The sequence below is a fragment of the Trachypithecus francoisi genome, unplaced genomic scaffold, assembly GCF_009764315.1.
Source record: "Trachypithecus francoisi isolate TF-2019V2 unplaced genomic scaffold, Tfra_2.0 Lachesis_group4, whole genome shotgun sequence".
NCBI lineage: Eukaryota > Metazoa > Chordata > Mammalia > Primates > Cercopithecidae > Trachypithecus > Trachypithecus francoisi.
The window spans coordinates 110383186-110410519 of record NW_022681469.1 but is presented as its reverse complement, the minus strand read 5'-3'; the positions used below and the strand labels follow the sequence as shown (position 1 = coordinate 110410519).

The 27334-nt window shown below is 54.3% G+C and overlaps 1 protein-coding gene across 1 annotated transcript in view; it reads left to right on the top strand.

Annotated features, from left to right (window-relative positions):
- Positions 1 to 9049, top strand: part of FAM20C (FAM20C golgi associated secretory pathway kinase) — a 65593-nt gene extending 56544 nt beyond the window's left edge. The window contains exons 6-10 of the mRNA XM_033192425.1: positions 4885 to 5065; positions 5659 to 5768; positions 6010 to 6091; positions 6974 to 7033; positions 8018 to 9049. Coding sequence (XP_033048316.1) covers positions 4885 to 5065; positions 5659 to 5768; positions 6010 to 6091; positions 6974 to 7033; positions 8018 to 8267 — 683 coding nt within the window. The 3' untranslated portion in view covers positions 8268 to 9049. The remainder of the gene's footprint in view (positions 1 to 4884; positions 5066 to 5658; positions 5769 to 6009; positions 6092 to 6973; positions 7034 to 8017) is intronic.
- Positions 9050 to 27334: the final 18285 nt, after the last annotated feature.

Below are 27334 nucleotides of genomic sequence, written 5' to 3'. Positions count from 1 at the left end.
GCTTGAGCTGTCCATCTTTTCTAAGGGGCTGAAACTCACCTCCCCACCCTGGGAGTCCAGGGCTTCCTAAGCACAACTGAGCTCTGGCCGCTGTCAGCTGTTGGGTGGACCCTGACTGCACCATCCGGGCACTGCCTCCTGCCCCACCGTTCACAGGACTGACCGCCCTGCAACCCGCTATGCACACCCTGGTGCCCGCTGAGGCTGGGCTCCACCCCGGTGATGCCTGGATGCCTGACTGCTTCTTATCCACGTCATTTTACAATTTTTATTGCAACTTTTACAGTGATATATTTCAAAGGTTCCAAAGACTGACATTCTCCATCCTCAGGTGCCAGCACCTCGTGCAGCGATGGCGGGAATTCCTCCAGCTTAGGCTCGATTCTCTGCATTGCAGACCAGGCTGTCAGTTCAGGACCGACTGAAAGAGACGGTCACAGGGTCGTGCAGGGAGGGGGCAAAGACGCCCATTGATGCTGAGAACGTGCCCTGCCTGGCCCTGCTCCGAGCAGCATCTCCGGAACTCCTCACTTCATCGTAAAACGAGCCTGTCGGGGCAGGTCGCTTCCTCCCCATTTTTAAGGTCTTACTGAGTGACTGGGCACAGAGGCTCACGCCTGTAATCCCAGCACTGGGAGGATCACTTGAGCCCAGGAGTTCAAGCTCAGCCTGGACAACAGAGCGAGACCCCGTCTCTACAAAAAATGAAACAATCAGCCAGGTCTGGTGGCGTGCACCTGCGAGTCCAGCAACTCGAGAGGCTGAGGCAGGAGGATGGCTTGAGCCCAGGAGGTCAAGGCTGCAGTGAGCTATGATCGCACACCACTGCTCTGCAGCCTGGGTGACAGAGTGAGACCCCGTCTCAAGAAAAAAGAAGACTGAGTTGATTATCAGTCCAAGCAGGTGTATTAAGTCACTTCTACGTCCCGTGTTGGCTGATGCTTGGAATCCCCAGGTCCTCAGCAGGCCGGGGACGGTGGTCACCGGGGCACCCCTGAGCTCTGCACTGCAAGCCGGCCATCGACCACCTTTGCTGCCATTGCTGGAATCCCTTCTCACGTCTCCCTGGAGCCACCACTTTGATTACGCGTTCTGGCAGCTTCCCTGGCCACTCCTGGTTTCTGGATATTAGTTGCGTTTTCCAGGGCAACACAAGTTTCTCCCCTGAGATCCCAAGATGTCCTCGGCCGCCGGAGGCCCCAACAGTTCCGTCTCCCTGCCCGGACAGATGAGTCCTTGAATCTCCCAGAGCAGCCAGGCCCAGCATTGCCGGACACCTTGGAACGCAGCCCCTGGGACCCCACTGCTACCACTCCGGCCACTGTGCCCTGTCAGTGCGATTTCTTCCAGAAGCCTCTATGAGCACTTGGCTTTCTCTAAAGCAGCAGGGAGGGGCGCAGGAGCCAGCCTGGATTCCTCTTCTAGAGAACAAAATCTGTTCCGATTCGTTTGCTCCACTTTGCTTTGCGTACATCTCCCGACCGCGGATACCAGGTGACCTCAGAGGCTCTGCAGGAGCCCAGGGCACGTCAGAGGGCTGAGCCCACTGCAGACACCCCCTCGGCCTCCCGTGGCCTGAATGACCATCCCATGGGGTCAGTCAGAAAAGGGAAAAACCCATCAGCCAGGGCAAAGTGAGGGAACAAGAGGCAGCCCGGACCAGTGCTTGGGGAAGGTGGGCTCTGGGAGGGGGAAGCAGGAGGGTGAGCCCTAAGCAGCCCCCTGCCCCGCGTAGGGATTATGGAGCTCAGGTTCGGAGAGGGCAGTTAGGATCCCAGCACCACACGGCTGTGTAGGTGCCGGGCCGCAGCCAGAGCCCACCTCTCCTAAGCCCCAAACGCTCACAGAACTCACTCCCCCACTTCTCATGTAAGTTACCGTCTGCACGCCGCACACATCCCAGAGGTGCACAGGTCGTCCACGCACAGCTTTGCGTTTCTGCAAGGTGAGCGCCCCCAGGCCCAGGCCCAGGTGCCCGGCAGCTCCAGAAGCCACTCAGCCCAACACAGCCTGGACAGAAGGGTTTGCCATCATTCGCTTCGAACCTTTTTTCCTGCCACGGCGGCCTGGGCTTGGCAGAGTGGTCATCAGGACTCTCTCCAGTGCTGTGTCCAGCTTAAACGCACGTGGAAGGAGGCAGGTTTCCAGCTATGGACCCACTTCGCGCAGCCAGAGCCACTGCCCTAAATAATAGTGTTCGCTGGGCCCACAGCTGTCCAGGGTGGCAGGTGGCAGACATCCGCCTTGCAAAACTCTCCGCCTGCAGGGTCAGCCCACTGACACAGTCAGAGAAAGGAATGGTCAGAGATGCTCCAGCCGCAGGGTGAAGGGGCCATCCTGGTCCTTGTCAGGAGCCACACTCTTGCCCGGCTGTGCCCTCCAGAAGGCCAACTGTGACACCATTTTTGGGCGACTGGAGGAGGCAGGATCTCTCCTGGGTGTGTCTGGGACCCTGGCTTTCTCCTTGCTGTTTGTGTCTTTTATCACTAAATGGAAACTAAATTTCACTAAAATGGAAAAGGACTCACACTCGTTCCTCCCAGAAAGCCCAGCCCTCCAAGTTCAGGGCAGACTGCGTTACCTTGACAGCTGCCTTCCCGCGGCTTCCTTGTGTGATTCCCAGCCCGGGATGCAGGCGTTGCTGGGACCCCCGCTTCCTGGGCGAGGGGCTGGGCACAGAGCAGGGAGGCACTCGCCCGAGGTCACACAGCTCAGGCCCTTCTAACTCCACCCGGGAGGCCCCTGTAATACCCGACTTGGATCTGCAAAGAGGGATGGCCGGGGGCCCGAGAAATGCCTTTCTCTTTTAACCCGATACCATCTGAAACCGGCTTAGCCGAGGACGGCAGACGAATTTTAAGCCTCCAGCCAATGAGTGCTCAGATGAAGATTTTGCTCCTGAAATGGAGCTCCTGCCCCGGGGGGGCTGCCTCTTCCGACCGTGGGCTGCTGATTAATCTGTATCAACATGCGACAGGATTGCAGCTGGTCTTTCTTTGATCGTTCTTACAGTAATTACCCAGCGTTGGCACTGGGGAGAGGGGGCGCGGGAAGGAGGGGGCAGGCAGGTGATCGGGGCGTTGGGGCCAGACCAGCCGGGACCTGCTGGATGCGTGGGATGTGGTGGGAGTCACCCCATTTCCTCTCAGAACCTCAACTTATTCAGCTAAGAAAGGGTAGCCCATACCGGCCGCCCTCCTGTTCACTCCGCTGGGAAGTGCCCTGCCAAACCTGTCTTCAGATACCACGGGGAGGCTGCCCTGCAGCCTGGAGGCTTCAGGAACACCCCAAGAGACCCTTGGAATCACTCAGCCCAGCTGCATGGCTCAAGGAGGGACCCCTTTGGCTGAGACGTCAGCCGTGTGCTCAAATAGCAGAAATGCTGGGCCTGGGGGTGCTGTGGTGAGGTTCGCGGCTCTGGCCCCAACAAAATGACGTCCTCACCAGTTCTACAGCCCCAGACTTTCCAGAGTTTCTCCACAAATAAAGCATGAAAAACGATTCAGTCAGCAAATAAAGTCAGGAATAGCGCCCTCGGCCGGGCCTCCAGCATCAGGGCAGTGAACCCCCTACTGCTAGTGGGCCTGGACAGCTCTTGCATTTTTCTCATTATTTTTTATTTATTAAGGTATAATTCGTGTACCACAAAATTTACCACTTAAAAGCGTACAGTTCCATGGCTTTTAGTATATTCACAATGGTGTGCTGCCATCACCACCGTCTAAATCCAGAACTTCTTCCCGACCCCAAAAAGGAACCCCGTTCCTGTGAACAGACCGTCACCGTTCTTCGCCCCGCAGCCCTCGGCGGCCAGTCCCTCCCCCAGTCTGACTGGATTTGCCTATTCCGGGCGTTCTGTATCAAGAGGGTCGTAGGACGTGTGGCCTCCTCTGTCTGGCCTCCTTCGTGGAGCACAGAGTCCTCGGGTTTAGTGAGGGCTTCATTCCTTTTCTCGTTTCATTTCGTTTCATTTCATCATGCAGAGGGACCACGTTCACCCGGCCTGTCCACTCCGCTCTTGATGGACATTTGGGTGGATTCTCTCTTTTTCGGCTGTGGTGGGCAGTGCTGCTGTGAGCATTCGTGTCCGAGTTTTTGTGTGGAAATGTGTTTTCTTCTCTTAGGGTTTTACGTGGGCGGGGAGTTCCCGAGTCACACAGGGACGCTGCATTGAATCAGTCAGGGGCTGCAGACCATTTCCGCCGTGACTGCACCGTTTGCGTCCCCCCTGCCAGCAGCACACAGGGTGGCAGTTCCCCGTCCCAGCCAGCAGCTGCTGTACTCTGCTCTTTTGATGGAAGCCATCCCAGCAGACAGGAGGTGGTGCCTCACTGTGGTTTTGATTTGCATCTCCCTGGTGACTCACGATTGCGCCGTCTCTTCTCCTGCTTGTCGGCCATCAGCGTCGTCTTTGGAGAATCATCTGTTCAAGCCCTCTGCCCGTTTATTAGTTGGCGTTTCGTCTTTTGTGATTGAGTGATGAGAGTCCTTCATACCCCCTTGATGCTAGATCCTCAGATGTGTGGTTTGCAAACATTCTGTCCCATTCTGGGCATTGCATCTTCACTTCCTTGACAATACGAATGCATTTTTAAGCAACTAAACGTCGGCCCTAGGATTTCCATAGACCAGCCCTTGATGTTCGAGAGGTCAGGCCGGGTTCTGCCTCTGGGGAGCTGTGTGGCCTCGGAAAGTCAGCTCTGTGGGTTCACTTTTCCATACCGTGGAGTGGAGGTGTTTGCTGGGATTGATGGGGGAGCTGTGGGTGAATCTTGCCCGTGAGAAGCACCAGGCAGAGCCCGGCCCGGCCTTGGGGGCCGTGAGACCACAGGTGAGGACATGGCCCCGTGTGGCCCGGGTAACCTGCAGCTTGTCCCTCCCCAGCCAACAACATCTGCTTCTATGGCGAGTGCTCCTACTACTGCTCCACGGAGCACGCCCTGTGCGGGAAGCCGGACCAGATCGAGGGCTCGCTGGCAGCCTTCCTGCCTGACCTGTCCCTGGCCAAGAGGAAGACCTGGCGGAACCCTTGGCGGCGCTCCTACCACAAGCGCAAGAAGGCCGAGTGAGTGTGGGGCGGGGGGACTGGCCCGCCTGGGCGGGCGTGGGATGGTTGGCGGCCACAGGGGTGGCAGAGATGGGTGCAGAGCCTGCTGTGCGATGCTGGCCTGTGTGAGACGACCGCTTCCTGACAAGACAGTGACAAAGGGCTTCCTTACTCCAGTAATTCCATGCACTTCCCTGACCCGGCCCGGTCTGCCCATCAGGTCCCTCAAATTGGGGCCTCTCAGCGTTTGAGCTCTGCTCTCCCCGCTGCCCCTCTCCTCCCTCCTGCGGGAGAAATGGCCCGTTCTTTCTGCCCCGTGTCGTCCTCGTGAGTGTGGTTTTCAGGTCCTGTTACCCCACAAAGACCTTCAAAAAACACGGGGCCCAGAGCTGAAGGCAGCTCCAGGTGGGGTCACCCCGGGGCAGGGCAGAGCGACCCCATCCCCTCCCACACCCATGCTCCCGCTGATGCAGCCTCAGCACTGCAGCCAAGGCAGGTCCATCTGCAGACGCCAGGATCCCTGCTGCAGTGTTTCTCCTGTGCTCCTCATGGCGCACCGGGCTCCCTGTCTGCACAGCAGAGCCCGGCCGTCTCACGCTGGCTCCCTGCAGGTGGGAGGTGGACCCTGACTACTGTGAGGAGGTGAAGCAGACACCGCCCTACGACAGCAGCCACCGCATCCTGGACGTCATGGACATGACAATCTTTGACTTCCTCATGGGTATGTCCCGCAGGGGAATGGGGTCCCCATGTCACCTGCCCTGCATGGAGCAGATGCACCCAGGGCTCTGCAGGGCACGGTCCGTGGTGTGGCCCAGCTGTGGTCCCATGGCCTGGGGAGGGGCCAGATTGCTTAGAGGTCACGCTGGGAGGAGGAGACGCCGCTCTGCAGGGCACAGAGGCCTCTGAGCTCTGCAGCCCGGCTTCCCACAAGCTGTGATGGTTTCTGCTTCTTTCCACAGGAAACATGGACCGTCACCACTATGAGACATTTGAGAAGTTTGGGAACGAAACATTCATCATCCACTTAGACAATGGAAGAGGGTGAGCCTGTCCTTGCCCTGCACACCCGGGGAAGGGCCAGCCGCCTCCTGGCCCAGCTACCTGCCGCCCCGCCGAGACCCCGGGAAGTGGGGGAACAGACCCTCCAGTGGAGGGATGGGAATACCACAGAGGCCCATCTTGGAGCCAGATGCAGGGGGTAGCCCCAGGCCCCAACCAGGATGGAGGGCCGCCCCAGGAGCGGGACCTCCGAGGCACAGGAACGCTGCAAACCAAGTCCTAGCAGACCTGGTGTTACCCGGGAAACAGGCTGGGAGAGGCTGCTGGTAGGAAGAGCAGGACCGTGCAGAATAGACGGGCCTCTGCCCGCACGCGGGACCCGGAGCCAGCCTACCAGGGATAGACGGCCTCTGCGTCCCACCTGCGGCTGCTGCTGGCCTGCCATGGGTGGTCTTGGGTGGCACGATGAGACCCTGGTGACCAGGGAGGGTGACCCCTAATAAACAAAGCACGAGGCGAGTAATTCGGGCAGGAGGACGTCCGTTCCCAGGCTTGGAGGCCTCAGAGAGATGGGCGTTGGGCCCCAATAGCTTGTGTGTGTGGCTGCAAAGACGGCTCCGCGGCTCAGCTGTGGGCTGACGCTCCCTGGAGCCATCTCAACTTGGCTGCCCAGGACCCCTCCCCAGGCCAGAGACCAGGACCCCACATACAGGGCTGGGGACAGGCGGGGGTGGAACCACCACCTGGGGTGCTAGAGACGAGCGGAATGGACCCACTGCCTGGGGTGCTGGAGACAGGCGGGGTGGACCCACTGCCTTGGGTGTTGGGGACGGCCAGGGTAGACCCCTGTCCCGGCTCCCAGCCCAGCAGCCTGTTAGGAGCCTTGTACAGAGGCCCTTGACAATTTTGCTTTTCTTCTGGAAGGTTTGGGAAGTATTCGCATGATGAACTGTCCATCCTGGTGCCGCTACAGCAATGCTGCAGGTACAGCCCCTGCCGGAGCCGGCTCCAGCTCCACCCTCCTCCCCCGTACGCAGGAGACAGAGGAGGCCACAGCCTTCCCCACCGCACCCCGGCCATCACACTGGGAGAGGAGAGAAAGGCCTTGAATTCAACCACAGCCCCGAATTCAGCCCACACCCTCCCTCTGCTGCCTGGAGGCGCAGACCTCACCTGCCCACCCCCACAGGCCCATCCAGCACGAGCCCTCTCGGGCCTCCACTCTGTGTCCATCCTGCCACCTCAGTTACAGAGAGAACTCGAGGCCAGGGCAGACTCTGACTGAGACACAGAGACCCTGCTCCCCCGCGCAGCTGCCGGACTCTGCCATTGCCACTGCCACCTTCTACTGGGGTTCAGATCCCCTGTCCCCCCTTTCATGGCTGGGGACGCAGGCCTACAGGGCAAACACTTTGTACTTCTCTAATGAGGCATCAAAGCACCCGTGTTGGGCAAATGTGCCGAGTTGGGGTCAGTCTCCTGGGTGAGCAGGCCATCCTCCTCACTCCCCATCCTCCTGCCAGACCCCTCTGGGAAGTACGCCGGCCACCACACCCTGCCAGGGCACCCTCATCCTCGTGCAGGTGAGAGGCCGCAGATCGCCCTGGAGCAGATCACACAGTCCAGTGACTGACGAGGCGTCAGATCGCAGTCCCCTCTCTCGCGGTCTCTCTCATCTCTGCTGTCTCTGTCTCTGTCTGTCTCTGTCAATCTCTCTGTCTCAGTCTGCCTGTCTCTGTGTCTCTTTCTGTCTGTCTGTCTCTGTCTCTCTCCCTTTCTCTCTCTGTCTCTTTCTCTCTGTGTCTCTCTTTCTCTGTGTACGTCTCTTTCTCTCCGTCTCTGTCCCCCTCTTTCTCGCTCTGTCTCTTCCCACCCACTCTCTTGATCTCCCTCTCACTGTCTCTCGCTGTCCCATGGCCAAGCCTCTCCCCTGTCCCGTGCCAGGCCTGACGCCTCTCTCCTCCCCAGGATCCGGAAGTCCACCTACCTGCGTCTGCAGCTCCTGGCCAAGGAGGAGTACAAGCTGAGCCTGCTGATGGCCGAGTCTCTGCGGGGGGACCAGGTGGCACCTGTGCTGTACCAGCCGCACCTGGAGGCCCTGGACCGGCGGCTCCGTGTCGTGCTGCAGGCCGTCCGGGACTGCGTGGAGAGGGACGGGCTCCGCAGCGTGGTGGAGGACGACCTGGACACTGAGCACAGAGCCGCCTCGGCGAGGTAGTGTCCACCGGCCGCCGCGCTGCCCAGGACGGAGCCAGAGGGGCCGGGCCTCCCAAAAAGCGCACGTGCCCGTGCCCGTCGTGAATTCAGTGAATTCATAGGCAGGACGAGATCAGCGGAGTAGGGAGCTGCTGCCTCGGGAGGCCAGGCTCCCCAGGTCTAATAGGACACATTTTGTCAGGATTCCACCAGAAAAGGTTGGGAAGGAAGCGCTGTCTGTGCTCACGGACAGAGGCGGCCGGCGCCCGAGGCAATCCATCCTTTCTGTAGGGAAAGGAGCCTTTATTTACTATTTTGTATTTATATATGATGAATAAGTATATAAACAGAAACGTGTACACAGACTCCGATCACCTACCAAACCAAACACGAGGGCCGCCCTCCCCGGTTCTGGGGGCCCCTCAAGGCCACGTTCAACCCTCAAGTGCTCTCACACTCGGGACCTATTTCAAGTCAAAACTCTTTCTCCTTCCTGGGGCCTCGGCTCCTGGAGGGCTGGAGGGTCTCATCTGAGGATGGGAGGAGGCTCTCGCTGGACGTCTGGCCTGTGCGCTGGTGGACGGATGCCCACGTGGTTTTGGAGGACCTGATGGCCAGGCGTCCTGCGAGTTCGCCCGCTGGCCCACGGTGCCCATCTCGGACTTGGCTGCGGACGGTTGGTGCAAGTGTGTCCTGCGGGGCTGGCTGTGCGCAGCCGTGGGTTGACCTTTGCAGAGTTTTGTGGAATCGTTTGCAATGTGATAAAAGTGCAATAAAGGTACAGCAGATGTGTGTCGGCCTCACGGGGCGGGTCCCTCACACCCTGGTGCGTGGCTGCCTGTCCACCCCCTCTCCAAAAAGCCAGTCCTGGAACCAGGCACGGCCGAGAGTCGGCATTCAAGGTGGCCTGGACCCAAGGCCTGCTGGAGACGGAGGGGGCTGCCTGCCAAGCCCTGGTGCAAACAGGCCAGGTGAGGCCCCGCCTCCAAGGCAGGTTGGTCAGTCCTGGACTGCTCTCAGAGGATGGGGCCGCCACCCAAAGCTGCGGCGGCTCCGAGGGCGCCCCCTGTCGATAGCCCTGGCAAGGTTCGGCTCCTGGTGTTCCAGCAGGACTGCGCAGCCATGGCTGGGCACAGCGGGGCAGCTGCTTCGGGGCTGTGGCGAGCGAGGGGCGACGTGAAGGGTGCCAGCTCCTTCCCACTGCAGGCCTCTGGCCTGGGAGCCCCTGGGAGGCCCCTGGGGAGACTCTGGGCTCCTTCCAACAAGCCCCAGGAAGGCCCAGCCCCGGAGGGAGCAAGGAGAGCTTGTGGGCCAAGGTCGCCGAGAGTCCCGGAGGTGAGAGTGTGGGAGTCACAGCTCCTGGGGGCAGGCCCCCCGCTCCTGAGCCGTTTCCTCACGGTCACTCCCGAGCCGCTTCTGCGCGGCCACTCCTCACCCTGTGGCAACTGTTCTCTGTGCTGCACGCCCACCAAGCCATCAAGGTCAATCGTTACTTGTCTCTGAAGCAAAACCACAAGATTGGTTTTATTTTTCTGGTTTTACAGATGGAGAAACTAAGGCTCAGAGAGGGACGGTCTCTCAGTCCCTACATCAATTTAGGTTTCTGGAACAGTCCACCCAGTGCTTGAAACCCCGTGAGATGGGAAGAGGTACAGAGGCCCCACCTGGACCCCCAAGTGCCCCGGGGCTGAGTTGAGGGTAGGGCAGGCTCCTCCGACGGCCAGACTCGCAGAGGACTGCAGACTCCTCAAAGGAAACAAGCGGACGACGTGAGGAAGCCCTCCAGCGGGCTCCCTGGCCTCCCTGCCTCAGTGCAGGGCCCAGCCCTCCCTGGGGCTCGGTCGTCCTTCCATAGCCATCCCACACGTCGCCTGGCCCTGGCTTCACAGCTGCACTTGCCACACACTCAGCTCTGGCCTCTCGCCGTTTTCTCCCAGCTGAGGGACTCAGCCAAACCTCGCCTCTTCTTCTCCCTGCCCTGAGGACCCCCAGAAGCTGAGAGGAGTAAGGTGGGGGCTGCAGAGATGGGGCTGGGCTCCCGGGTCAGAGTCTCCCTTGCTGGCACTGTGTGAGGGGCAGAGGCAGGAGCCACCATCCTGGCTGCCACCTGCCCAGGGTCACATGGCCCAGGAGCCCCAAGAAATCAGCTGTGGGGCCGGTCACTGTGGCCCCCTCTTCTAAGAGTCTCTGCATACACTCACCTGTCCATTCCACAAAGTCCCTGACACCCATTGAAGCTGTGCCAGGCAGGGTGCAGCACGGCCTGAGAGACTCGACTCTATCCTCATCACCACCACCTTGCAGAGCAGTGGGAGATGCACAGTAAATGCACTGATGGGTCACGAACAGGACCCTGCACACAGCAAGGAAGGCGGTGATGATCACACAGAGGATGAGCCGGGCAGACACCGTGTGTGGGGCAGCCAGGGAGGCGCTGTGGCCCCATCATTCAGTGGCTGGAGGCGGCCCCACCATGTCTCTGCTTGGGACTGAACCAAAAGAGGTGATTAAGTGGCATGAGGGTTTGGGTGGCCCCAGTCCAATCTGACGAGGGCCCTTATGAGGAGACCAGGACACACACAGAGGGATGGCCCCGTGAGGACATGGAGAGGATGACGTCCATGAGCTATGGAGAGGCCTGGAGGAACCAGCCCTGCCACGCAGTGACCTCAGACTCCAGCCTCTGGGACCGTCTGTGGTTGAAGCTGCCCCGTCCATGGTGCTGTCACGGCATCCTGAGTGGAGTCACGCAGACAGCCTCCAGGGGGGGCTTCAAGGGGCCTGAAAGAAGGGAGGCAGTGATGCCAGGATCAGGGCCGGGGGCATGGGTGGAGAAACGCAGCAGCCACGCCCACCCTGCCATGTGGGGCTGGCCCAGAAATGCCAATGTCGGGACCCACGGCCATGATAGAATTAAGTTAGTGTTTAAACAGACATGCCTCAGAGTCTGGACTGATAGAGGGGAGTGCTCCATGCAGAAGCAGCTGTCACCATCATCTGGCCACCACCACCAGGGTAGTAACTGCAGGGGAGGGAAAGTGCGCAGATTCCAGGGCCTGGGAGAGACCAGCAGGACCTGCTACGGGACTGGAGGCAGAGGAAGAGAAGGAGAAAGTGTGACCTCCAGGATCTGACTTCAGTCAGGGCATGGGGCACCCTTCACTGTGGGGTGTCAGGGGAAGACCCAGAGGGGCAGAGGAGAGGTGTGCGGAGTCCCCACAGGCACCAGATGACAGCAGGGCTGGGTATAAAATGTGGTGCTGCCAGCACAGAGCCAGAACACTGAGGAGGGCGGCATGAGGCCCATGACAGCTCATGCACAGCTGGAGTCTGGGTAAGTGGAGGTACAGCAAGGGTGGAGCTGATGGTCCAGACAGAGCAGATGGCCCTTGCTGTCCACTATGGAAAGACACACAAGAACCATCACACATGTGAGAGCCTTTGGCATGAGAGACACAAAACCACAGGGAAACACGTGGCGTGGAGACTGTGCTGAGAGCAGAGATATGGAGACAGCAGAGATGAGGAGATAGCAGAGAGTGGACGAACGAGGAGGGCGTGGGGCGGCTGGGGACAGCATGAGGTCCAGGGAACAGGAGGGGCTCTCATGCACCAGCATGGGTGGAGAAATGAAACAGGATGAAGCCTCAACAGAAGGAACAGGAGACGAGACTGAGGAAGGTACCAGAGAGTAGCAAGGGAGACCGGTGGCTGGAAAATGAGAAAAAAATCCACTGAGCCCCGGCAGCAGCCCCAGTGCTGACCAGCAGGGGGCACACGGCGGAGACATGGAAGCCGCAGCAGCCCCAGTGCTGACCAGCAGGGGGCACACGGCAGAGAAGAGGAAGTGAGGAAACGGAAAAAGAGGGTTGACCTAAGCTGCAGGACATGAACTTCCAGATGAAATAGTCCCAGGGCTGGGCATGGTGGCTCAGGCCTGTAATCCCAGCACTTTGGGAGGCTGAGGCAGGAGGATTCCTTGAGTTCAGGAGTTCGAGACCAGCCTGGGCAACCCAGTGAGACTCCCCCATCTGTGCAAAAGACATAAAAATTAGCCAGACACAGTGGCTCACACCTGTAATCCCAGCTGCCCCAGAGGCTAAAGCAGAAGGATCACTTGAGTGCAGGAGGTCAAGGCTGCCGTGAGCTACGATTGCACCACTGCACTCCAGCCTGGGCGACAGAGTGAGACTGTGTCTCAGAAAAAGAAGTCAATTGAATTAAAGTGATTGAAAAAGAAGTGACTGAATTAAAGTCAATGAATGAAGAAATAAATACTTTAAATTAATAATTAAAAGTAAATAAATAATCCTGGTTTCTAACAGAATAAAAGGAAGGTCAGCAGAAAGGCCAGGACGGCCTGAAGGAACTTCAGTGCTCTGGCGTGGGAGGTTCCCAGGTGAAGAGAGCCTAGTTCCAGCTCTGGAACCACAGCACCTCTGCCTCCCCCATGAGAGGGCTGGGGCTGCGAGGTGGAGCCATCACTTCCGGACGCCGGGGGAACGGACCTCCCCGCAGAAGCACAGAGGTGAGGGCATGAAGTCACATTCCACACACAGGATCTAGACACGGCTCGAGGCCCACGCACTGGAAACCAGGATGTGCGTCAGGGAGGAGGAGGAATGGGGCACAGTAGGGGGGCAGAGGCCCCGTGTCGCTGACGAGAGGACCCCCGAGGGGAACATGGAGACAGGAGCAAGAGGACCCTGCAGAGAGGGGTGGGCACCCACCCAGAAAAACAAGCCAGGGGAAGAGGTGAGGATCCTGGTACAGCTGGGACGCCGTGGCTCAGCCATGAGTGCGGCCACAGAGGCATCATAACAGGAGCACCCAACGTCATTTTTCCATAAAGAAGAAGGTGATATCACCGTATTGGGGGAGGGAGTGTTTGAGTGGGGAGATTTTGAGCTGTGACATAAGCCTGTTATTTGGAAACACGGAGGTAAATACAAAAATCAAACACACCCAGCAACACAAAGAAGGTGATTTTCTCTGGGTCCTTGCCAGGAGCAGGAGGGGCAGGGCCTGCTGCGTTTCATGATTGCGGTGCCATTTCAGACTTTTTAAACACTATCCACTGGTGTGGTGCTATTTCAGACTTTTTAAGCACTATTCACTGGTTTGATACAAGGTCAGAATGCAGTTTGACACCCACCAGCTGGGTCAGAGCTGATGGTCTCCCGGGGAGGGGTCAGCCCAGCCCCACAGCAGCCCCGGTGCATGCCCATAGTGAGGCCTGAGTTCATCTTACCTGCTTTGCTCCTCACAGTTACTCAGGGGTAGGTAGGAATCGTGGCCCTGTGTGCCCACGTCACAGCTGTGTAAACTGGGGCTCAGACGGTGGGACAACTTTCTGGAGCTCAATACAAACAGGCCTGCGTGTGGACTCTGCCCTGACAGCCCTCCTCTTCCCACCTACCCGTAACACCCATGCCACACACAGAGCCACCCACCCGCAGAATCAGGTGGTACAGAGAGGGGACGGGGGCATGAGACTGAGGGCTGAGGAACAAAATGAAGAAAAAGGGCTTTCAATTAAGTTCTTTCCCTTGGTGCGGGCTGCTTCCCACGGAGCACTAAGCTGCCGCTTTGTCTGCAAGTAGGACATTGTCTTTCCAGAGGGGTCAACGAGAAGCGTGGGGGTTGAAATTCAAACATGATTTTTTACAAACCCAGGGGAAAATCTGGGATTTCACTCCATAGAATTGAAGGTCAGAATGGGGGTGGCTCACAAGGGGGCTTCTGCCTGGCGCTGGGATCCCCGCCCCGAGCCGTTGGGGCCACGCACCTGGCAGAGACCACGGGGCTCAAGGTGGGCACCACTTTTCTCTGAATTAAAGTCAATGAATGAAGAAATAAATAAATACATGAATGGAGGCTCGTGTGTGGCCCGGCCCTCGAGGGCCACAGGACAACACCTGAAGAATACGCTGCCGGGGAATGCGGGTGGTGGGCACAGCCCAGCCCGGATGCAGAAGCCTGCTCTGAACACAGAGGACATTACCCACCCCAGCCCACAGCCCACAGCCCAGCCCAGCTGCAAAAGCCGTTGTAGACACAGAGGACACCACCCACCCCAGCCCACAGCCCAGTCTGGTTGCAGAAGCCTGCTCTGGACACAGAGGACACCGCCTGGCCTGAGGCCACCTCACGGAAGGGCAGGGTTCTCGGCCTTCCCAGGAAGCTCCCTGGAGGCACCTGCACCATCCTCACCTGGGAGTGAGTTCCGTATGCAGATTCCGGGCCAGGTCCCCAAGCCCAGATGCAGAGGTCAAGGGCAGAGGCCTTCAGCCAGCTACCCAGGGGGCCTGGACGCAGGGGCTCCCAGGCTGTCCTTTCTGGACTCACTGTTCAGTCCTTCCCCAGCCCCTGGGGGGTCCTCCCGGGAGTAGCCCCTGACTGCACAGACACCCTCGGCACACCTGGCCTGCAGCCAGTCTGTTCCACAGAATCCCCACGCCACTGTCCCCCAGGAGGGCCTTCACCAGGGCAGATGATGAGAGAAGGCTCCAGAAGCCTCTGCCTGCCCAGGTGGGCCTGAGAGGGGCGAGGAAGATGAATCAGCCCAGACCAGCCGTTGTCTGAGGAGCAGAGTTCCAGCTTCCAGTGTATAGAGGATGCGGACATCTTCCTGTGCACAGAGGGCTCTGCTGACCCTTTCAGTGGGCAGGGGGGAAGGTCGCCTGCATTTGGAAGAAGGGGTTTGTGGCTGGCAGCCTGCTGGGAGGGCGTCCTCCAGAAGGGGAGACATTTGCTCCCGCCCTTGCAGCTTGTCCTGAAGTAGCCCCTGGGAAGAGTGGGAGATGAATTAGGAGAGCCCCAGAGCTGCTGCTGTGTGGGGTCTGGGCGTGACGGTGCCTGCTGGGCCCATATCAGCCATACCCCTAGCCCAGGTTGCCCAGGTCGGGGACCCAGCTAGGCTTCTGTAGGGGGCTCCAGCCAGCCAGCCCCTTCCCAGAGTGCCTGCCCCGCTCGTCTCTGTGGGTCCCAGGGCTCGGCCGTCCTGTGAGCTGGAGGGACCCGCAGGTCCGCAGGTGAATTCAGGCTCCCGGGACACCTGCTCATGTCTGGTCCGCGTGCTCCATCTAGAGGACAGCCGGGGAAAAGCAAGAACCAGCGTCCGTGTGAGGGGCGGCCCCAGCTGAGAAGCAGGTGTCTTATCCTTAGCGCCCAGGGTCCGCGTGGCTCCACCGCCTCCTTCAGCCCAGCCCAGAGCCCAGACCGCAACAAGCCTGTGCGTCGCCTGCTCCCGCCTCCCCAGGACCCAGCTCAGTCCTGGCAACTCCATAACTTCCTGCCAGGTAACCGGGTTCTTCTCCAGTACGTCCATTCTGACTGAGCATTGGGCAAGTTCAGTACCCTGCACACCAACACACCTACGACACCCTGTCTTAAACGTGGAACCGGAAGCCTGCAATTACCCTGGAGGGCAGCGGGAGCTGTTGCAGCCCCCCGGCCTTCCGGAGCCTCCGAAGCCCCCACATGCATGGAGCCTTGGGGCCTTGGCATGGCTGCCCACTGGAGCTCTGCCCCTGCCCAACCCCTTCACTTCATTAATTCCTATCCTGACACGGCTCAGACGTTTCATCTGGGAGGATGGGTCAGGTGCACACCACCACACCCAGCCAATTTTAAAATTTTTTATAGAGATGGGGTCTTTCTATGTTGCCCAGGTTGGTTGTCTCAAACTCCTGGCTTCAAGTGATCCTCCTGCCTCAGCCTCCCCAAAATGCTGGGATTCCAGGCATGAGTCATCGTGTCCAACCCCGTTTTCTAAACAAAATCACATTCTGAGGTTCTGGGAGGACATGAATGTCGGGGGTACCCATTTAACTCACTACTGCCTTCCAATCCAGATGAATTTTATCTCTTGTTCATAGCTCAGTCCATTTTGTTTTCAAGCGTGCTGTGAGTCTTAATGAGGATAGCAAATGCCACTCCCCATTCAGAGTAAACCATCATCTCATTTAGAAAAGACAGAGTACATTAGATACAAAAACTCAAAGATGTTTAGATGTGAATGTAGCAGAGACACAAATTAACTGCAAATCGCATCTGTCATCCAGGGCAGATTTCCCAAACAGACACTCCCTGTCTAAACGGTAAGAAACATGTATTAAAACTCATGGCTATGGTGACTTTCAGATTTGGGGGAAGTAAAAGGCCATGATTGGTGTCCCACCAGGCACAGAAATCCTTATTTCTGAGGAAAAGCTGCACATCAGCCAGGGCGGCTGAAAACCCTGCCCTGAAGAACAAATCCAACTTTCCCATCAGCTGCGCCTCAAAGAATATGAACATAAATAAAGCCTCACTCCCTACATCCCAGGCCAAAGGCCGCAGCTCAAACCTGCGTAGTCCTGAGTTCTGCCTGGCCCAATGTTTATGTATTGGCCACATGTGGAGATTCTGAGATGAATGAGAGACACATCTGTGTGTCTATAAACTCAACGTGTGTTTACTGAGTGCCTACTATGTTACAGGAAATGCCCTTGATGCTGGGACGGAATGCGGAGCAAGACAGGCTCTGTTCTCGGAGGCCGCCATCCTGGGACACGCCAGCAGGTCAGGGCAAGTGCATGAAGGCCGTGGGCTTTGGACTTTATCGGCGACAACCGGGACCACTGGAGGACATTCGGTAAGTCTCTGGAGTGCACACAATGGAGGTTCTCTTCCTGTCTCCTTTACACTTTCCTGGCCGCTGGAGGACGGCTCAGCGGGCCCCGAATCCCTGCAGTCAGGGCAGGTCATTGACTTTGGTGTCTCGGCCTCAATTCATGAGACTGCTGAGACCAAGACGTGACTCAAAGCTCTGCCCTTACCCCTGGACTCAGTCGCTCCCTCCCAAGGCTTAGGCTGCAGGGGGCTTCTCCACTCTGTCCTCCTTCCCTGTCCCCAGCTTTCTTCACTGGTGGGAAAGGCAGGGAGGGGGCTGGGGCACTGAGTAGAACCTTGAAGGTGCCTCCGTGGTCTGGTCCAGCAGTGCATGGCATGAAGACCCACCTCTCATTTGGGGTCATCTTCTCCTCTGTCTGGTCCTGGAGGGGTTTGGGGACTCTCCTTTCTCCTGCAGTCATCGCCTCCTCGGTCTGGTTCCGGAGGTTTCCGGAGACCCTCCTTTCTCCTGTGGTCATGTTCTAGCTCTTTGCACCTCTCCTCTGCCCAGGAGCTCACAGAGACCCCCTCCATTCCTGGTGGCCGTGGAAGCCCCGTCTTAGCCCAGGGGTCCCAGAGCTCACCCTTGGCCTCTCACTGCTGGCCACTCTCCTGGGCCTCTCCTGTCCTACCTCTCCTATACGGCATCCATGGGAAACACTGGCCCAGCAGCTGCCCGGGGAGCCTGCGAGGGGCAGCCGTGGCAAAACCACCCTCTCCTCGCCCACCTTTCTTTCTTTTTATTTACTTATTTATTTTTTGGGACAGAGTCTTCCCCTGCTGTCCAGGCTGGAGTCCAGTGGCACAATCTCGGCTCACTGCAACCTCCACCTCCCGGGTTCAAACAATTCTCCTGCCTCAGCCTCCCAAGTAGCTGGGATTACAGGCACCTGCTACCCCACCCGGATAATTTTTTGTATCTTTAGTACAGATGGAGTTTCACCATGCTGGTCAGACTGGTCTCGAACTCCTGACCTCATGATCCATTCGCCTCAGCCTCCCAGGGTGCTGGGATTACAGGCATGAGCCACTGCGCCCGGCCTCACCCACCTTTCTTAGCTGTAAGTCAGGGCTTCTGGGCCTGATCCCCACAAGGACCAGGGGTGAGCACGAGGACACCCACAGTGGTACCCGGGTCACTCGGATCCTCAAGGATATCTCTCAGACCTCCTGCCAGCTCCAGCTGGCCAAGGGGCCCAGAGTCATGGTCTGGTCTTCTAAACACCCTTTGTGAGTTCCTCATGGGGTGAGGCTGGGGCGTCTGCCTCCCAGGCACTCAGGAAGTTCCCACTGTGTAATTTGGGGCCTGTCAGAAGTTTCTGCAAGGAGGCAAGACCTCTGCCTTCCCCAAGGAGCTGGCAGAATGGACGAGGACATCTTCCCTCATCTCCAGCCTCCCCAACCCCAGCGGCCTCTCCTGCCCTCTGGCCCGGAGGCAGAACCTCCCACGGCCGCCCAGGCTGGCCAGCTGCCACTCTCATTCCCAGAGACCCGCACCACAATTCCTCAAGATCTGCTCAGCCCGGGCGAAATTCGTTCACTCTTTAATTCCCTTCAGTGAAAGTTTGAAAGTCTGCAAATTGAGTTTCCTCCTTAAAGAACAAAGAACAACAACAAAACACACACACACTAAGTTGGGGGCGTGTTTTAGATTAGAGGAGAACAAGTTGATGTAACAATCAGTGCAATATGTGATCTGTGAATACTTGAATCTAAAAATATATAATAACTTTCATAGGCAGGGCAGGAGGATCGCCTGAGACCAGGAGTTGGAGACCAGCCTGGGCGACATAGCAAGACCCCCATCTCCTCAAAAAATTAGAAAATTAGTCATGCATGGTGGTGCGCACCTGTGGTCCCAGCTACTGAGGAGGCTGAGGTGGGAGGAGCCCCTGAACCTGGGAGTTAGAGGCTGCTATGAGCTGTGATTGCACCACTGCACTCCAGCCTGGGGTGACCCCGTCCCAAAATATAAAAAAATAAAAATAAAAACAGAAGGCTATTTCAAAGGACATCTTGGAAACAATTGGACAGATTTGCCTGTGGGCTGTAGGTCAGTGATATGATTGTGTTGACGTCCCATTTCCTGGGCTTGGCCCTGTGTCCATGGAGGAGAGTGTGCTTGTCCTTGGGAGAGGCAGGCTGAGGTCTTCGGGATGAAATGTAACAGCATCTGCAACTCACTTTGAAATGTTTCAGCAAAAAATACTCACCAGGAGTTCAATAAGATGACTAAATTCAGCTCGGGGATGAAATTTCACCCACAGAGTATAATTAGAAAAAAAAAAATACATTTTATGCAAACTACGTTCTTCTGTCAAGTAAGTGAGTCAAGATGTTCAAGACTGGCGGATTTAGGAGCTGAAGCATTTGTGGGTGTTCACTGCCCTGTTCTTTACGCTTTTTGGTGGGTATAAGATAGTGTGCACCATCTTCATGAATTGTCTGGAGGAAAAGATGTGTTCGCACAACTCAGGACCCTGTTTAGGGACAGGAGTCAGCTCCTGCCCTCCCATTCTCCTCTCCTCCCAGGCAGAGGCTGAGGATGTGGAGGAGGGGCCGCATCTCAGGTCCCTGCAGGGAGGAGCGGGGAGGGAGCACTCCAGAAATACTTCCCAAGTCCATGTTCCTGCATCCCAGATTTCCTTTCGCGGGGATGGCTGCTGGACTTCCCAAATTCCACCGCACTCTTCCCCCACAAAAGATTCTCCCCACGCAGCCTTCCCTTGTCATCAATAATAACTCCCCCGACTCGTCTCCTCCCCCAGCACCCCTCATGCACTCAGCTCCACTTCTGGAGATGGAAGGACCGCACCGTCCCTCCCTCCACGCCCCTACCCTGCACGTTGCCAGACGCGGAAGTTGCCTCCTCGTTTTGAATCCCAGCGGCCTGCACAGTGACCCTCACAAGAGCGCCTCCTCAGCACGCAGTCCAAGGGATCTGTAAATGTGTAAGCAGATCACAGCCCCCTCTGCTTCAGGCACCATCCCCATCCCACACGAGGCGGAGTCCTCACAAAGGCCTTCAGGGTCCTCTGCAAGTGGCCTCAGTCCACTTGCTAAGATCATCCTGCATCTCTTCCTCTCACTGGTTCTCTTTCAGCCCCAGGCCTGGCTGCTTCTCGGTCAGTGGGCATTCCTCCACACAGCCCCTCTGCCCTGACGCCCCCCCCAGCCTCGCATGGCTGGTTCATCACCTCTTTTGGGTCTGTGCACAGATGTCATCTCACAGGGTAGCCTACTGTGGCCAGTCCATGACCACCCACACACCCATGCGTGCACACACACACCCAAGCACAGAGGGAGCCTACTGTGGCCAGCCCATGACCACACACGCACCCATGCATGCACACACACACCCAGGTACAGAGGGAGCCTACTGTGGCCAGTCCATGACCACACAGGCACCCATGCGTGCATACACACACCCAGGCACTCAGGGAGCCTACTGTGGCCAGCCCATGACCACACACACACCCATGTGTGCACACACCCAGGCACAGAGGGAGCCTACTGTGGCCAGCCCATGACCACACATGCACCCATGGGTGCACACACACACCCAGGCACACACACCCTGGACACTGATCCTGTTATATTTCTTTCCCCATAGTACTTTTCTCACCTAGATTATGATTTTAGTCACCTTTTGGTCAATAATTTTTCTCCTCCAATAGAACCTAAGCCCATGAAGATGAAGACAGGGCAGATTTTTTACTATCAGCATTTTTCGCTGGCATAGCCCAACCACATCAACCACATTGTAAGCTCTTGATAAAAAATAAAAATGACTCAACACGACAAAAAGAGCCACCATGTGGTAAGAAGGGACCAAATCACAGACCCACTCAGGTTGCGAGGCATTTCTCTTTCTGCTTTCAGGACTCGATGGCCTTTGAGAACTTCGTGAGGATCTCCGAGTTCACCTTCCTTGGAATTCACTGAGCTTCTTGGATGTGTAGAGTCATGTATTTCATCTCATTTGTGACTTTTTGGTCATTATTTCTTCAGATATCCTCTGTCCCTTCCTCACAATCCTCTCCTTCTGGGTCTCCTATTATGCACAGTTAGTGGCTTGTGGGGCCCACAGGTATCTCCAGCTTTGCTCATTTTTCTCTGTTCTTTTTTCTTTCTGATCCTCAAACTGGATAATCTCAATTGACCTGTCTTCAAGTCACTGATTCTCTTTTCCTGCCTGCTGAAATCTGCCATTGAACCTCTCTAGTGAAATTTTCATCTCGGTAATTTTAGTTTTCATCTCTAAAAGTTCTGTTTGGGTAATTTTCATAATTTCTGTCTCTTTATTGAAATTCTCTGTTTGTTCAAACATTATTCTCCAGGTTTTCTTTCTTTGCCCATGTTAAACCCAACTAAATATGGCCTGAGAAGGACTCTGTACTTCTATATTTGAGTCCTTGTGGACGAACTGCAACCTAGCTTAATAGGTAGACAAGACTGAAAACCTAACTTAGGAATCTGCACCTGTAACGATAGCTGAGTCTTGTCCAATCCCAGCAGCTATAGTTCAACTACTCATACACTGCTGAGTGTTCAAACTGTGTTCAAATAAGGCAAACACCGAGCTGTAACCAACCCAGCCGTTCTGTACCTCACTTCTGATTTCTGTACATCACTTTCCTTTTTTTTGTCTATAAATCTTCTTCCACCACATGGTTGCACTGGAGTCTCTTTGAGTCTGCGGTGATTCTGGGGGCTGCCTGATTCATGAATCTTTCATTGTTCAATTAAACTCTTTAAATTTAATTCAGCTGAAGTTTTTTTTTTTTTTTTTTAATCACCCACTGTTTCCTTTAGCTCCTAAACATACTTTAAATAGTTGATTAAAGTCTTTCTCTAGTAAGGCACATCAAAGTCTCTGCTTCTTCAGAGAGAGGTTCAGTTGATCTTTTTTTTTTTTTCACTTTACCATCTATGGGCCATATTTTCTTGTTTCTTTGCATGCCTTGTAATTTTTTGCTGAAAAGTAGACATTTGGAATATTATAATGTAGCAGCTATGAAAAGTTCCTCTCTCCCCAGATTTGGAGTAGGGAACTCCAAAATCCATCTGTTCACAAAAGCAATGAATAGACTGACAAAAACAATCAGAACCAACTCATTGCTGCTTATTTAGGTTTTTGTTTTGTTTTGTTTTAGTTTATTTTGTTGCTGCTTATTTTTAGTGTATGTCTGTTTATTTAGTAACTTTTCTGAGCTAATTTTATGAAGTTTGTGTTCTATGCTGTATGTGGTCAGTGAAGTTTCTGTTCTGTGAGTTCAGTCTCAGCTAATGATTCTACAGAGTGAGAACTAAGCTCTGGCTTTTTCTTATCTTGCCCATATTTCTATCTAAGGGGTCTGGGGAGTCATGCCCTAGGAACCATAAATTCTCATCAGATGGGTTTATTTAACCTTGTGTATTGTGACTTACTTTCCAATCTGTCTCTGGCATAACATTGCGTGACAAAGAAGAAAATAAAAATAGTTTTCCCGAAGACATGTTTCTTTGCCATATTGTGAAATGGCCCTGCAAAGCCATCCTTTGTGGGGAAAAACTTGCATCTGTAAAGAATCTCTAGTAACATAGCTAGATCTTTTTCTTCCAGGCCCTCCCAATCCTGAAGAGATTAACTGAGAGTCTAGCACCTTGTAAAGCTCTGAATAGGAAACATTTGTCATTGATTGTCTCTAAGGGCAGCCATTACGAGACTTCAAAAGAACCATGGTCTCCAAAATCTTTTATCTTAACCTGAATATTTCCTTTCTATTGATCCCAGGTCTTTAGACAATCTCAACCAACTGTCAACCAGAAAATGTTTAAATTTACCTATAGCCTGGAAGCCCCCAAGGCCCCCCTTTGAATTGTCCTGCCTTTCTGGCCAAACCAATGTATTTCTTAAATGTATTTAAGTATTGGTGTCTCCTGCCTCCCTAAAATGTATAAAACCAAGTGTTAGGGAATATTTGGGGTTTCAGCTTTCTTCCCAGAAACCCCTGTGGCTGGTGGCACCTTTGCTGAGGTCTTGTCCTGCATCCAGGAAGAATGAGGTATGCAGACAAGTGGAGGGTGAACAAAATGAAGAGGAGGTTTACTGAGTGTTACATCAGCTCAGAGGAGACCCTCAGTGGGTAGCTCCTGTCCATAGGCAGGTCATCCCCTCAAGTGCTCAGCTCTCATGACAGACGAGGCCCTGGAGAGGGTAGCTCCTATCTGTAGGCAGGTCATCCACTGAGTGTTCAGTTCTCAGCAGAGAGGGGGCCCTGGGGTAGTTTCTTTCTGCAACTGGTCACCCTGATGTCTGCAGCTCTCAGTGGAGAAGAGGCCCTGGAGAGGCTGGCTCCTCTCTGCCAGCAGATCATCTCTGTAGCTCTCAGGAGAAAGAGTAGCTCCTCTCTGCCAGCAGGTCTTCTCTGTAGCTCTCAGCAGAGGGAGTAGCTCTTCTCTGCATCTGGTTGTCCCACAGTCTCTCTGCCCTCTTTGTCCTCTGGTCATTCTCTGTCCTGCTCTGGCTGAACCCAGGGCTTTTGTGAACCTCAGAGGGGAGGGAGTGTATGCTGATTGGTCTATGGGTGGCCATGGGTGGGCCTGGAAGAAGCACTGCAGTCCGGGGGACACAGTCCAGCCTCCAGCCTTCAGGGTCTTCCTGGCTGAAGGTGGGGCCTTACTGGGGACCTGCCCCTTCCACCCAGGAATCAATCTGCCTCCTGCTGCCATTCGTGGCCCCTGGGGCTTAGCCTCAACCCCATTGTGAGATCAGAACAGGCACCCGGAGCAGAGAGAGGCCAGGCAGTGGAATCTGATCCTGGAGCCTGCAGGGACCATGACTGCAGACCTGGGCCTCCCACTCTACAGAGCAGGCAAGAGCCAGGGACAAGCAGGTCCTGCCGCTTCTGAGCAGGTGGGGCAAGAGCTCCCCAGGTGCAGCTGCGGCCACCCTCCAAGGCACAGGACCCAGGCATCTCTGCAGCCTGCACCCTCAGGAGCCCAAGAAGCTCCCTCCCTCCCACTGCACCCAGGCAGGTAGGTCCTGACTGCTCCTGGCCCTTCCAAGAGGACAGGGAGGCTCAGAATCACAGCTGCAGTTTGGGTGGGTTTAGCCCTGCCCAGGAGGGCAAGGCATCCACCAGCTACATGGGGCATGCAGCCCAGCTGTGCCTCCCTGCTGCAGCTGATGCAATGGAGCAGCCCACAGGGCATGCAGCCCAGCCATACCTCCCTGCTGTAGCTGGTGTGATGGAGGAGCCACTCACCTTGGGTACATGATCACCTTGGGTACATGTTCTCAGGACCTCCAGAGGGCTGTGTCATGGACCACGGTCACTTGTATTTGGCTCAGAATAAATGTCTTCAAATATTTTACAGAGGTTTCTGTAAAATTTCATTGACAAGAGGTTTCCTTAAACACTTGAAACATAGCACACAGGAGCAAAATACCTCCCAGTCTTTGCAGCGGGGGGCTCTGTGTGTGTTCAGGGGCATGCCCTCAAAATTGAGGCAATTTTCAACTCTGCCTTAGCCTTCATTTCCTGCTTGCACAGAAGCTGAAGGTCAGCCAGAGGTGAGCATGTAGAACCTTCTTAGGTCTTTTCTACATTTGTACACACTCCTGGGTATGCGCCTGGACTTCTAGATTCCAAAGAATATGCAGAAACCCTCAAAATCTGTATCTTCCAAAACATCTCAATCCCCAGTCTTTCCTCCCAAGCTTTATGGTTCATCTATTGTTTGCCCCAACTATTATCCCTGGCCCCAGGCAGCAGTGACTAATACACTTGACTTTAAATGTTTCAACAAATGCCTACAGGGAGACACCTAAGAGCTCCAAGTTCTGGGAAAGAAAGGCAAGCCCTTTGAGCCTGTCCATCCGGGGGCCACAACTGTCAGGGGCATTTGAGCCAGAGCAACTCCATCTTGAACAGGAGCTGGCTAAAATGAGGCTGAGACCTACTGGGCTGCATTCCTAGATGGTTAAGGCATTCTAAGTCACAGGGTGAGATGGGAGGTGGGCACAAGACACAGGTCATAAAGACCTTGGTGATAAAACAGGTTGCAGTGAAGGAGCCGGCCAAAACCCACCAAAACCAAGATGGCGATGAGACTGACCTCTGGTCGTCCTCACGGCTACACTCCCACCAGCACCATGACAGTTTACAAATGCCGTGGCAATGTCAGGAAGTTGCTCTAAGGAGTCCAAAATGGGGAGGCATGAATAATCCACCCTTTGTTCAGCATACCATCAAGAAATAACCATAAAAATGGGAAACCAGCGGCCCTCAGGGCTGCTCTGTCTATGGAGTAGCCATGATTTTCGTAATAAACTTTACTTTCCTAATAAACTTGCTTTCAGTTTACTCTACGGGCCTGCCCTGAATTTTTTCTTGCGTGAGATCCAAGAACCTTCTGTGGGGGTCTGGATCGGGACCCCTCTCCTGCCACACAGCCACAAGCTAAGGTCTGTCCCCTCCTCTGCCGGTGCCAGACTCCTGTGCTAGGAATGTGTGCTGTTATCTTTGAGGCCTCAAGCTGGTGAGTGGTGGATGGGTCCAGGGTAAGTGAAAAGGCCACAAAGCTTTCTTACTGAGATTTCTGATGACACACTCCCCTGGTGACTGCAAGCTTTGATTAGTGTGCAGAGTTCCAGGAAACTTGGTTCTGATCGTTTTTGCTGGTTTGTTCACTGCTTTTGTAGACAGATGGATTCAGGGTTCCCTACTCCAGCTTCTTCACTGATGTCTCCGTGGTTGGGTTTGGAAAGTTCTTTATGTGTTCTAGGTACAAGTCCCTTATCAGATATGTGCTCACAAAGATTTTCTCCCTGTTTGTGGCTTGTCTTTTCTTTCTTTTCACAGTGTCTTTTGAAAGCAGAAGTTTTAAATTTTAACAAAATGCAATTTATCAATGAATCGTTTTATGAGTGGTGTTCCTTCTCCTACCCCACTGCCCAAATTCTGTTATTTTATTTTACGTGTTGTGATTTTCTTTTCACCCCCAAATTAGATATTTGATTCATTTACTGGTTCTCTGGATTTTAAAAAGTATTAGTTTTTGCTCTGGCCTTTTTTTTCTTCCTTTCTGTTTTTCTAAAGATTGGTATTTGAATTATAAATAAAAACATGTGTATATGCATGTGCACTTATGTTAATTCAACGTTTAATTAATTCAATGTAATATTTTTATTTAATAATGAAAACATTTAAGAATCTTGATTGACCTTTGCTACACTTAGAATATTCGTTAAAAAGCCTAAAATTACATCTTAATTAGCTCCTTAATCCAACTGTTGTTTAGCCAAGGGCTTCTTGATTTCTAGTGGATGAGGCATTTTCACACCAAGTCTACTCTGATTGCACTCTACTTTTAAGAGGTAGAATGCGTGATGTTTGCATTTGAGACAACCGAGGTTTGCTTGGTTTTGGTCTTTTTGGTTATTTTAGCCTAGTACATCATTTAATATTATATAAGAAATGTGCTATTTATAGGTGACAAAGTTTTCTGTATACTTATTTATTCAAATGTTTTAATTATTCAAATAGTTCAACAATAGAGCCTACTTGTCTTAATTTAGTGCATCCCTGAAAGACTGAGAATGACATTAAGCTTTCTTCACCATAAATGCCTTCTGTTGATGTCTCCCTTTATTTCTAATCATTTTTGCTTTATATTTTTGAGAACTAAGTGCTTCAGAAAAAGTATGTGATGTTTTCACTGAAGAGTATCTATTTATGAATATAAAATGACTCCTTTATTTAATATTTTTACTTTAATTTTATACTGATGTTAAGATCAGCACTTTGATTTTTCTTTATTTACATTTGCCTGGTCATTCAGTCATTCTTTTGTACATGTGTATAACTTTTCTTTTCCTATTTTCGTGAGGAATCTAAAACACTTATATTTATTATCAAAACTGAGAGGTTTGGCTTTATATATATATATTGCTTTATAATTTCAGATTTTGTGTTTCTTTGTAGTTTTGTTTCTTTTTGTCTCTTTGCTTTACATAATAATTTCTATTTGCACTTATTTCCTGTACCAATTTGACAGGTAGCAATTCAGTTCTTCTATAGCTGTTGCTGTTGAATTTGTTCATTACGTCCTGACACAGTCCCGCCATTGTCAGAGTCAAGAACAGGCCCTCACCCAAGACCACACACCTTCTCCTCCAAATTCAGGATTGGAGCAATGGAATAAAGGAAATCTTCAAAAACCAAACCATTATGGAAGCCTCTTCCTTGTGAGACACGGGACGAGAATGCTCCCTTTCCCTCCTAAGGCAGGAGAACGTCCAGGGCCCTTGTCAGTTCTGAGCTGCTCAGAGGTGGGGCCTGGGTGGACATCCACTCACACCCCTGGGATGAGCCAGGAGGGCAGGGGTGGCCCAGCTTCGAAGAACTTGGGTTCCAGGATCACAAAGACCAGCCAGCAAGGCCTCAA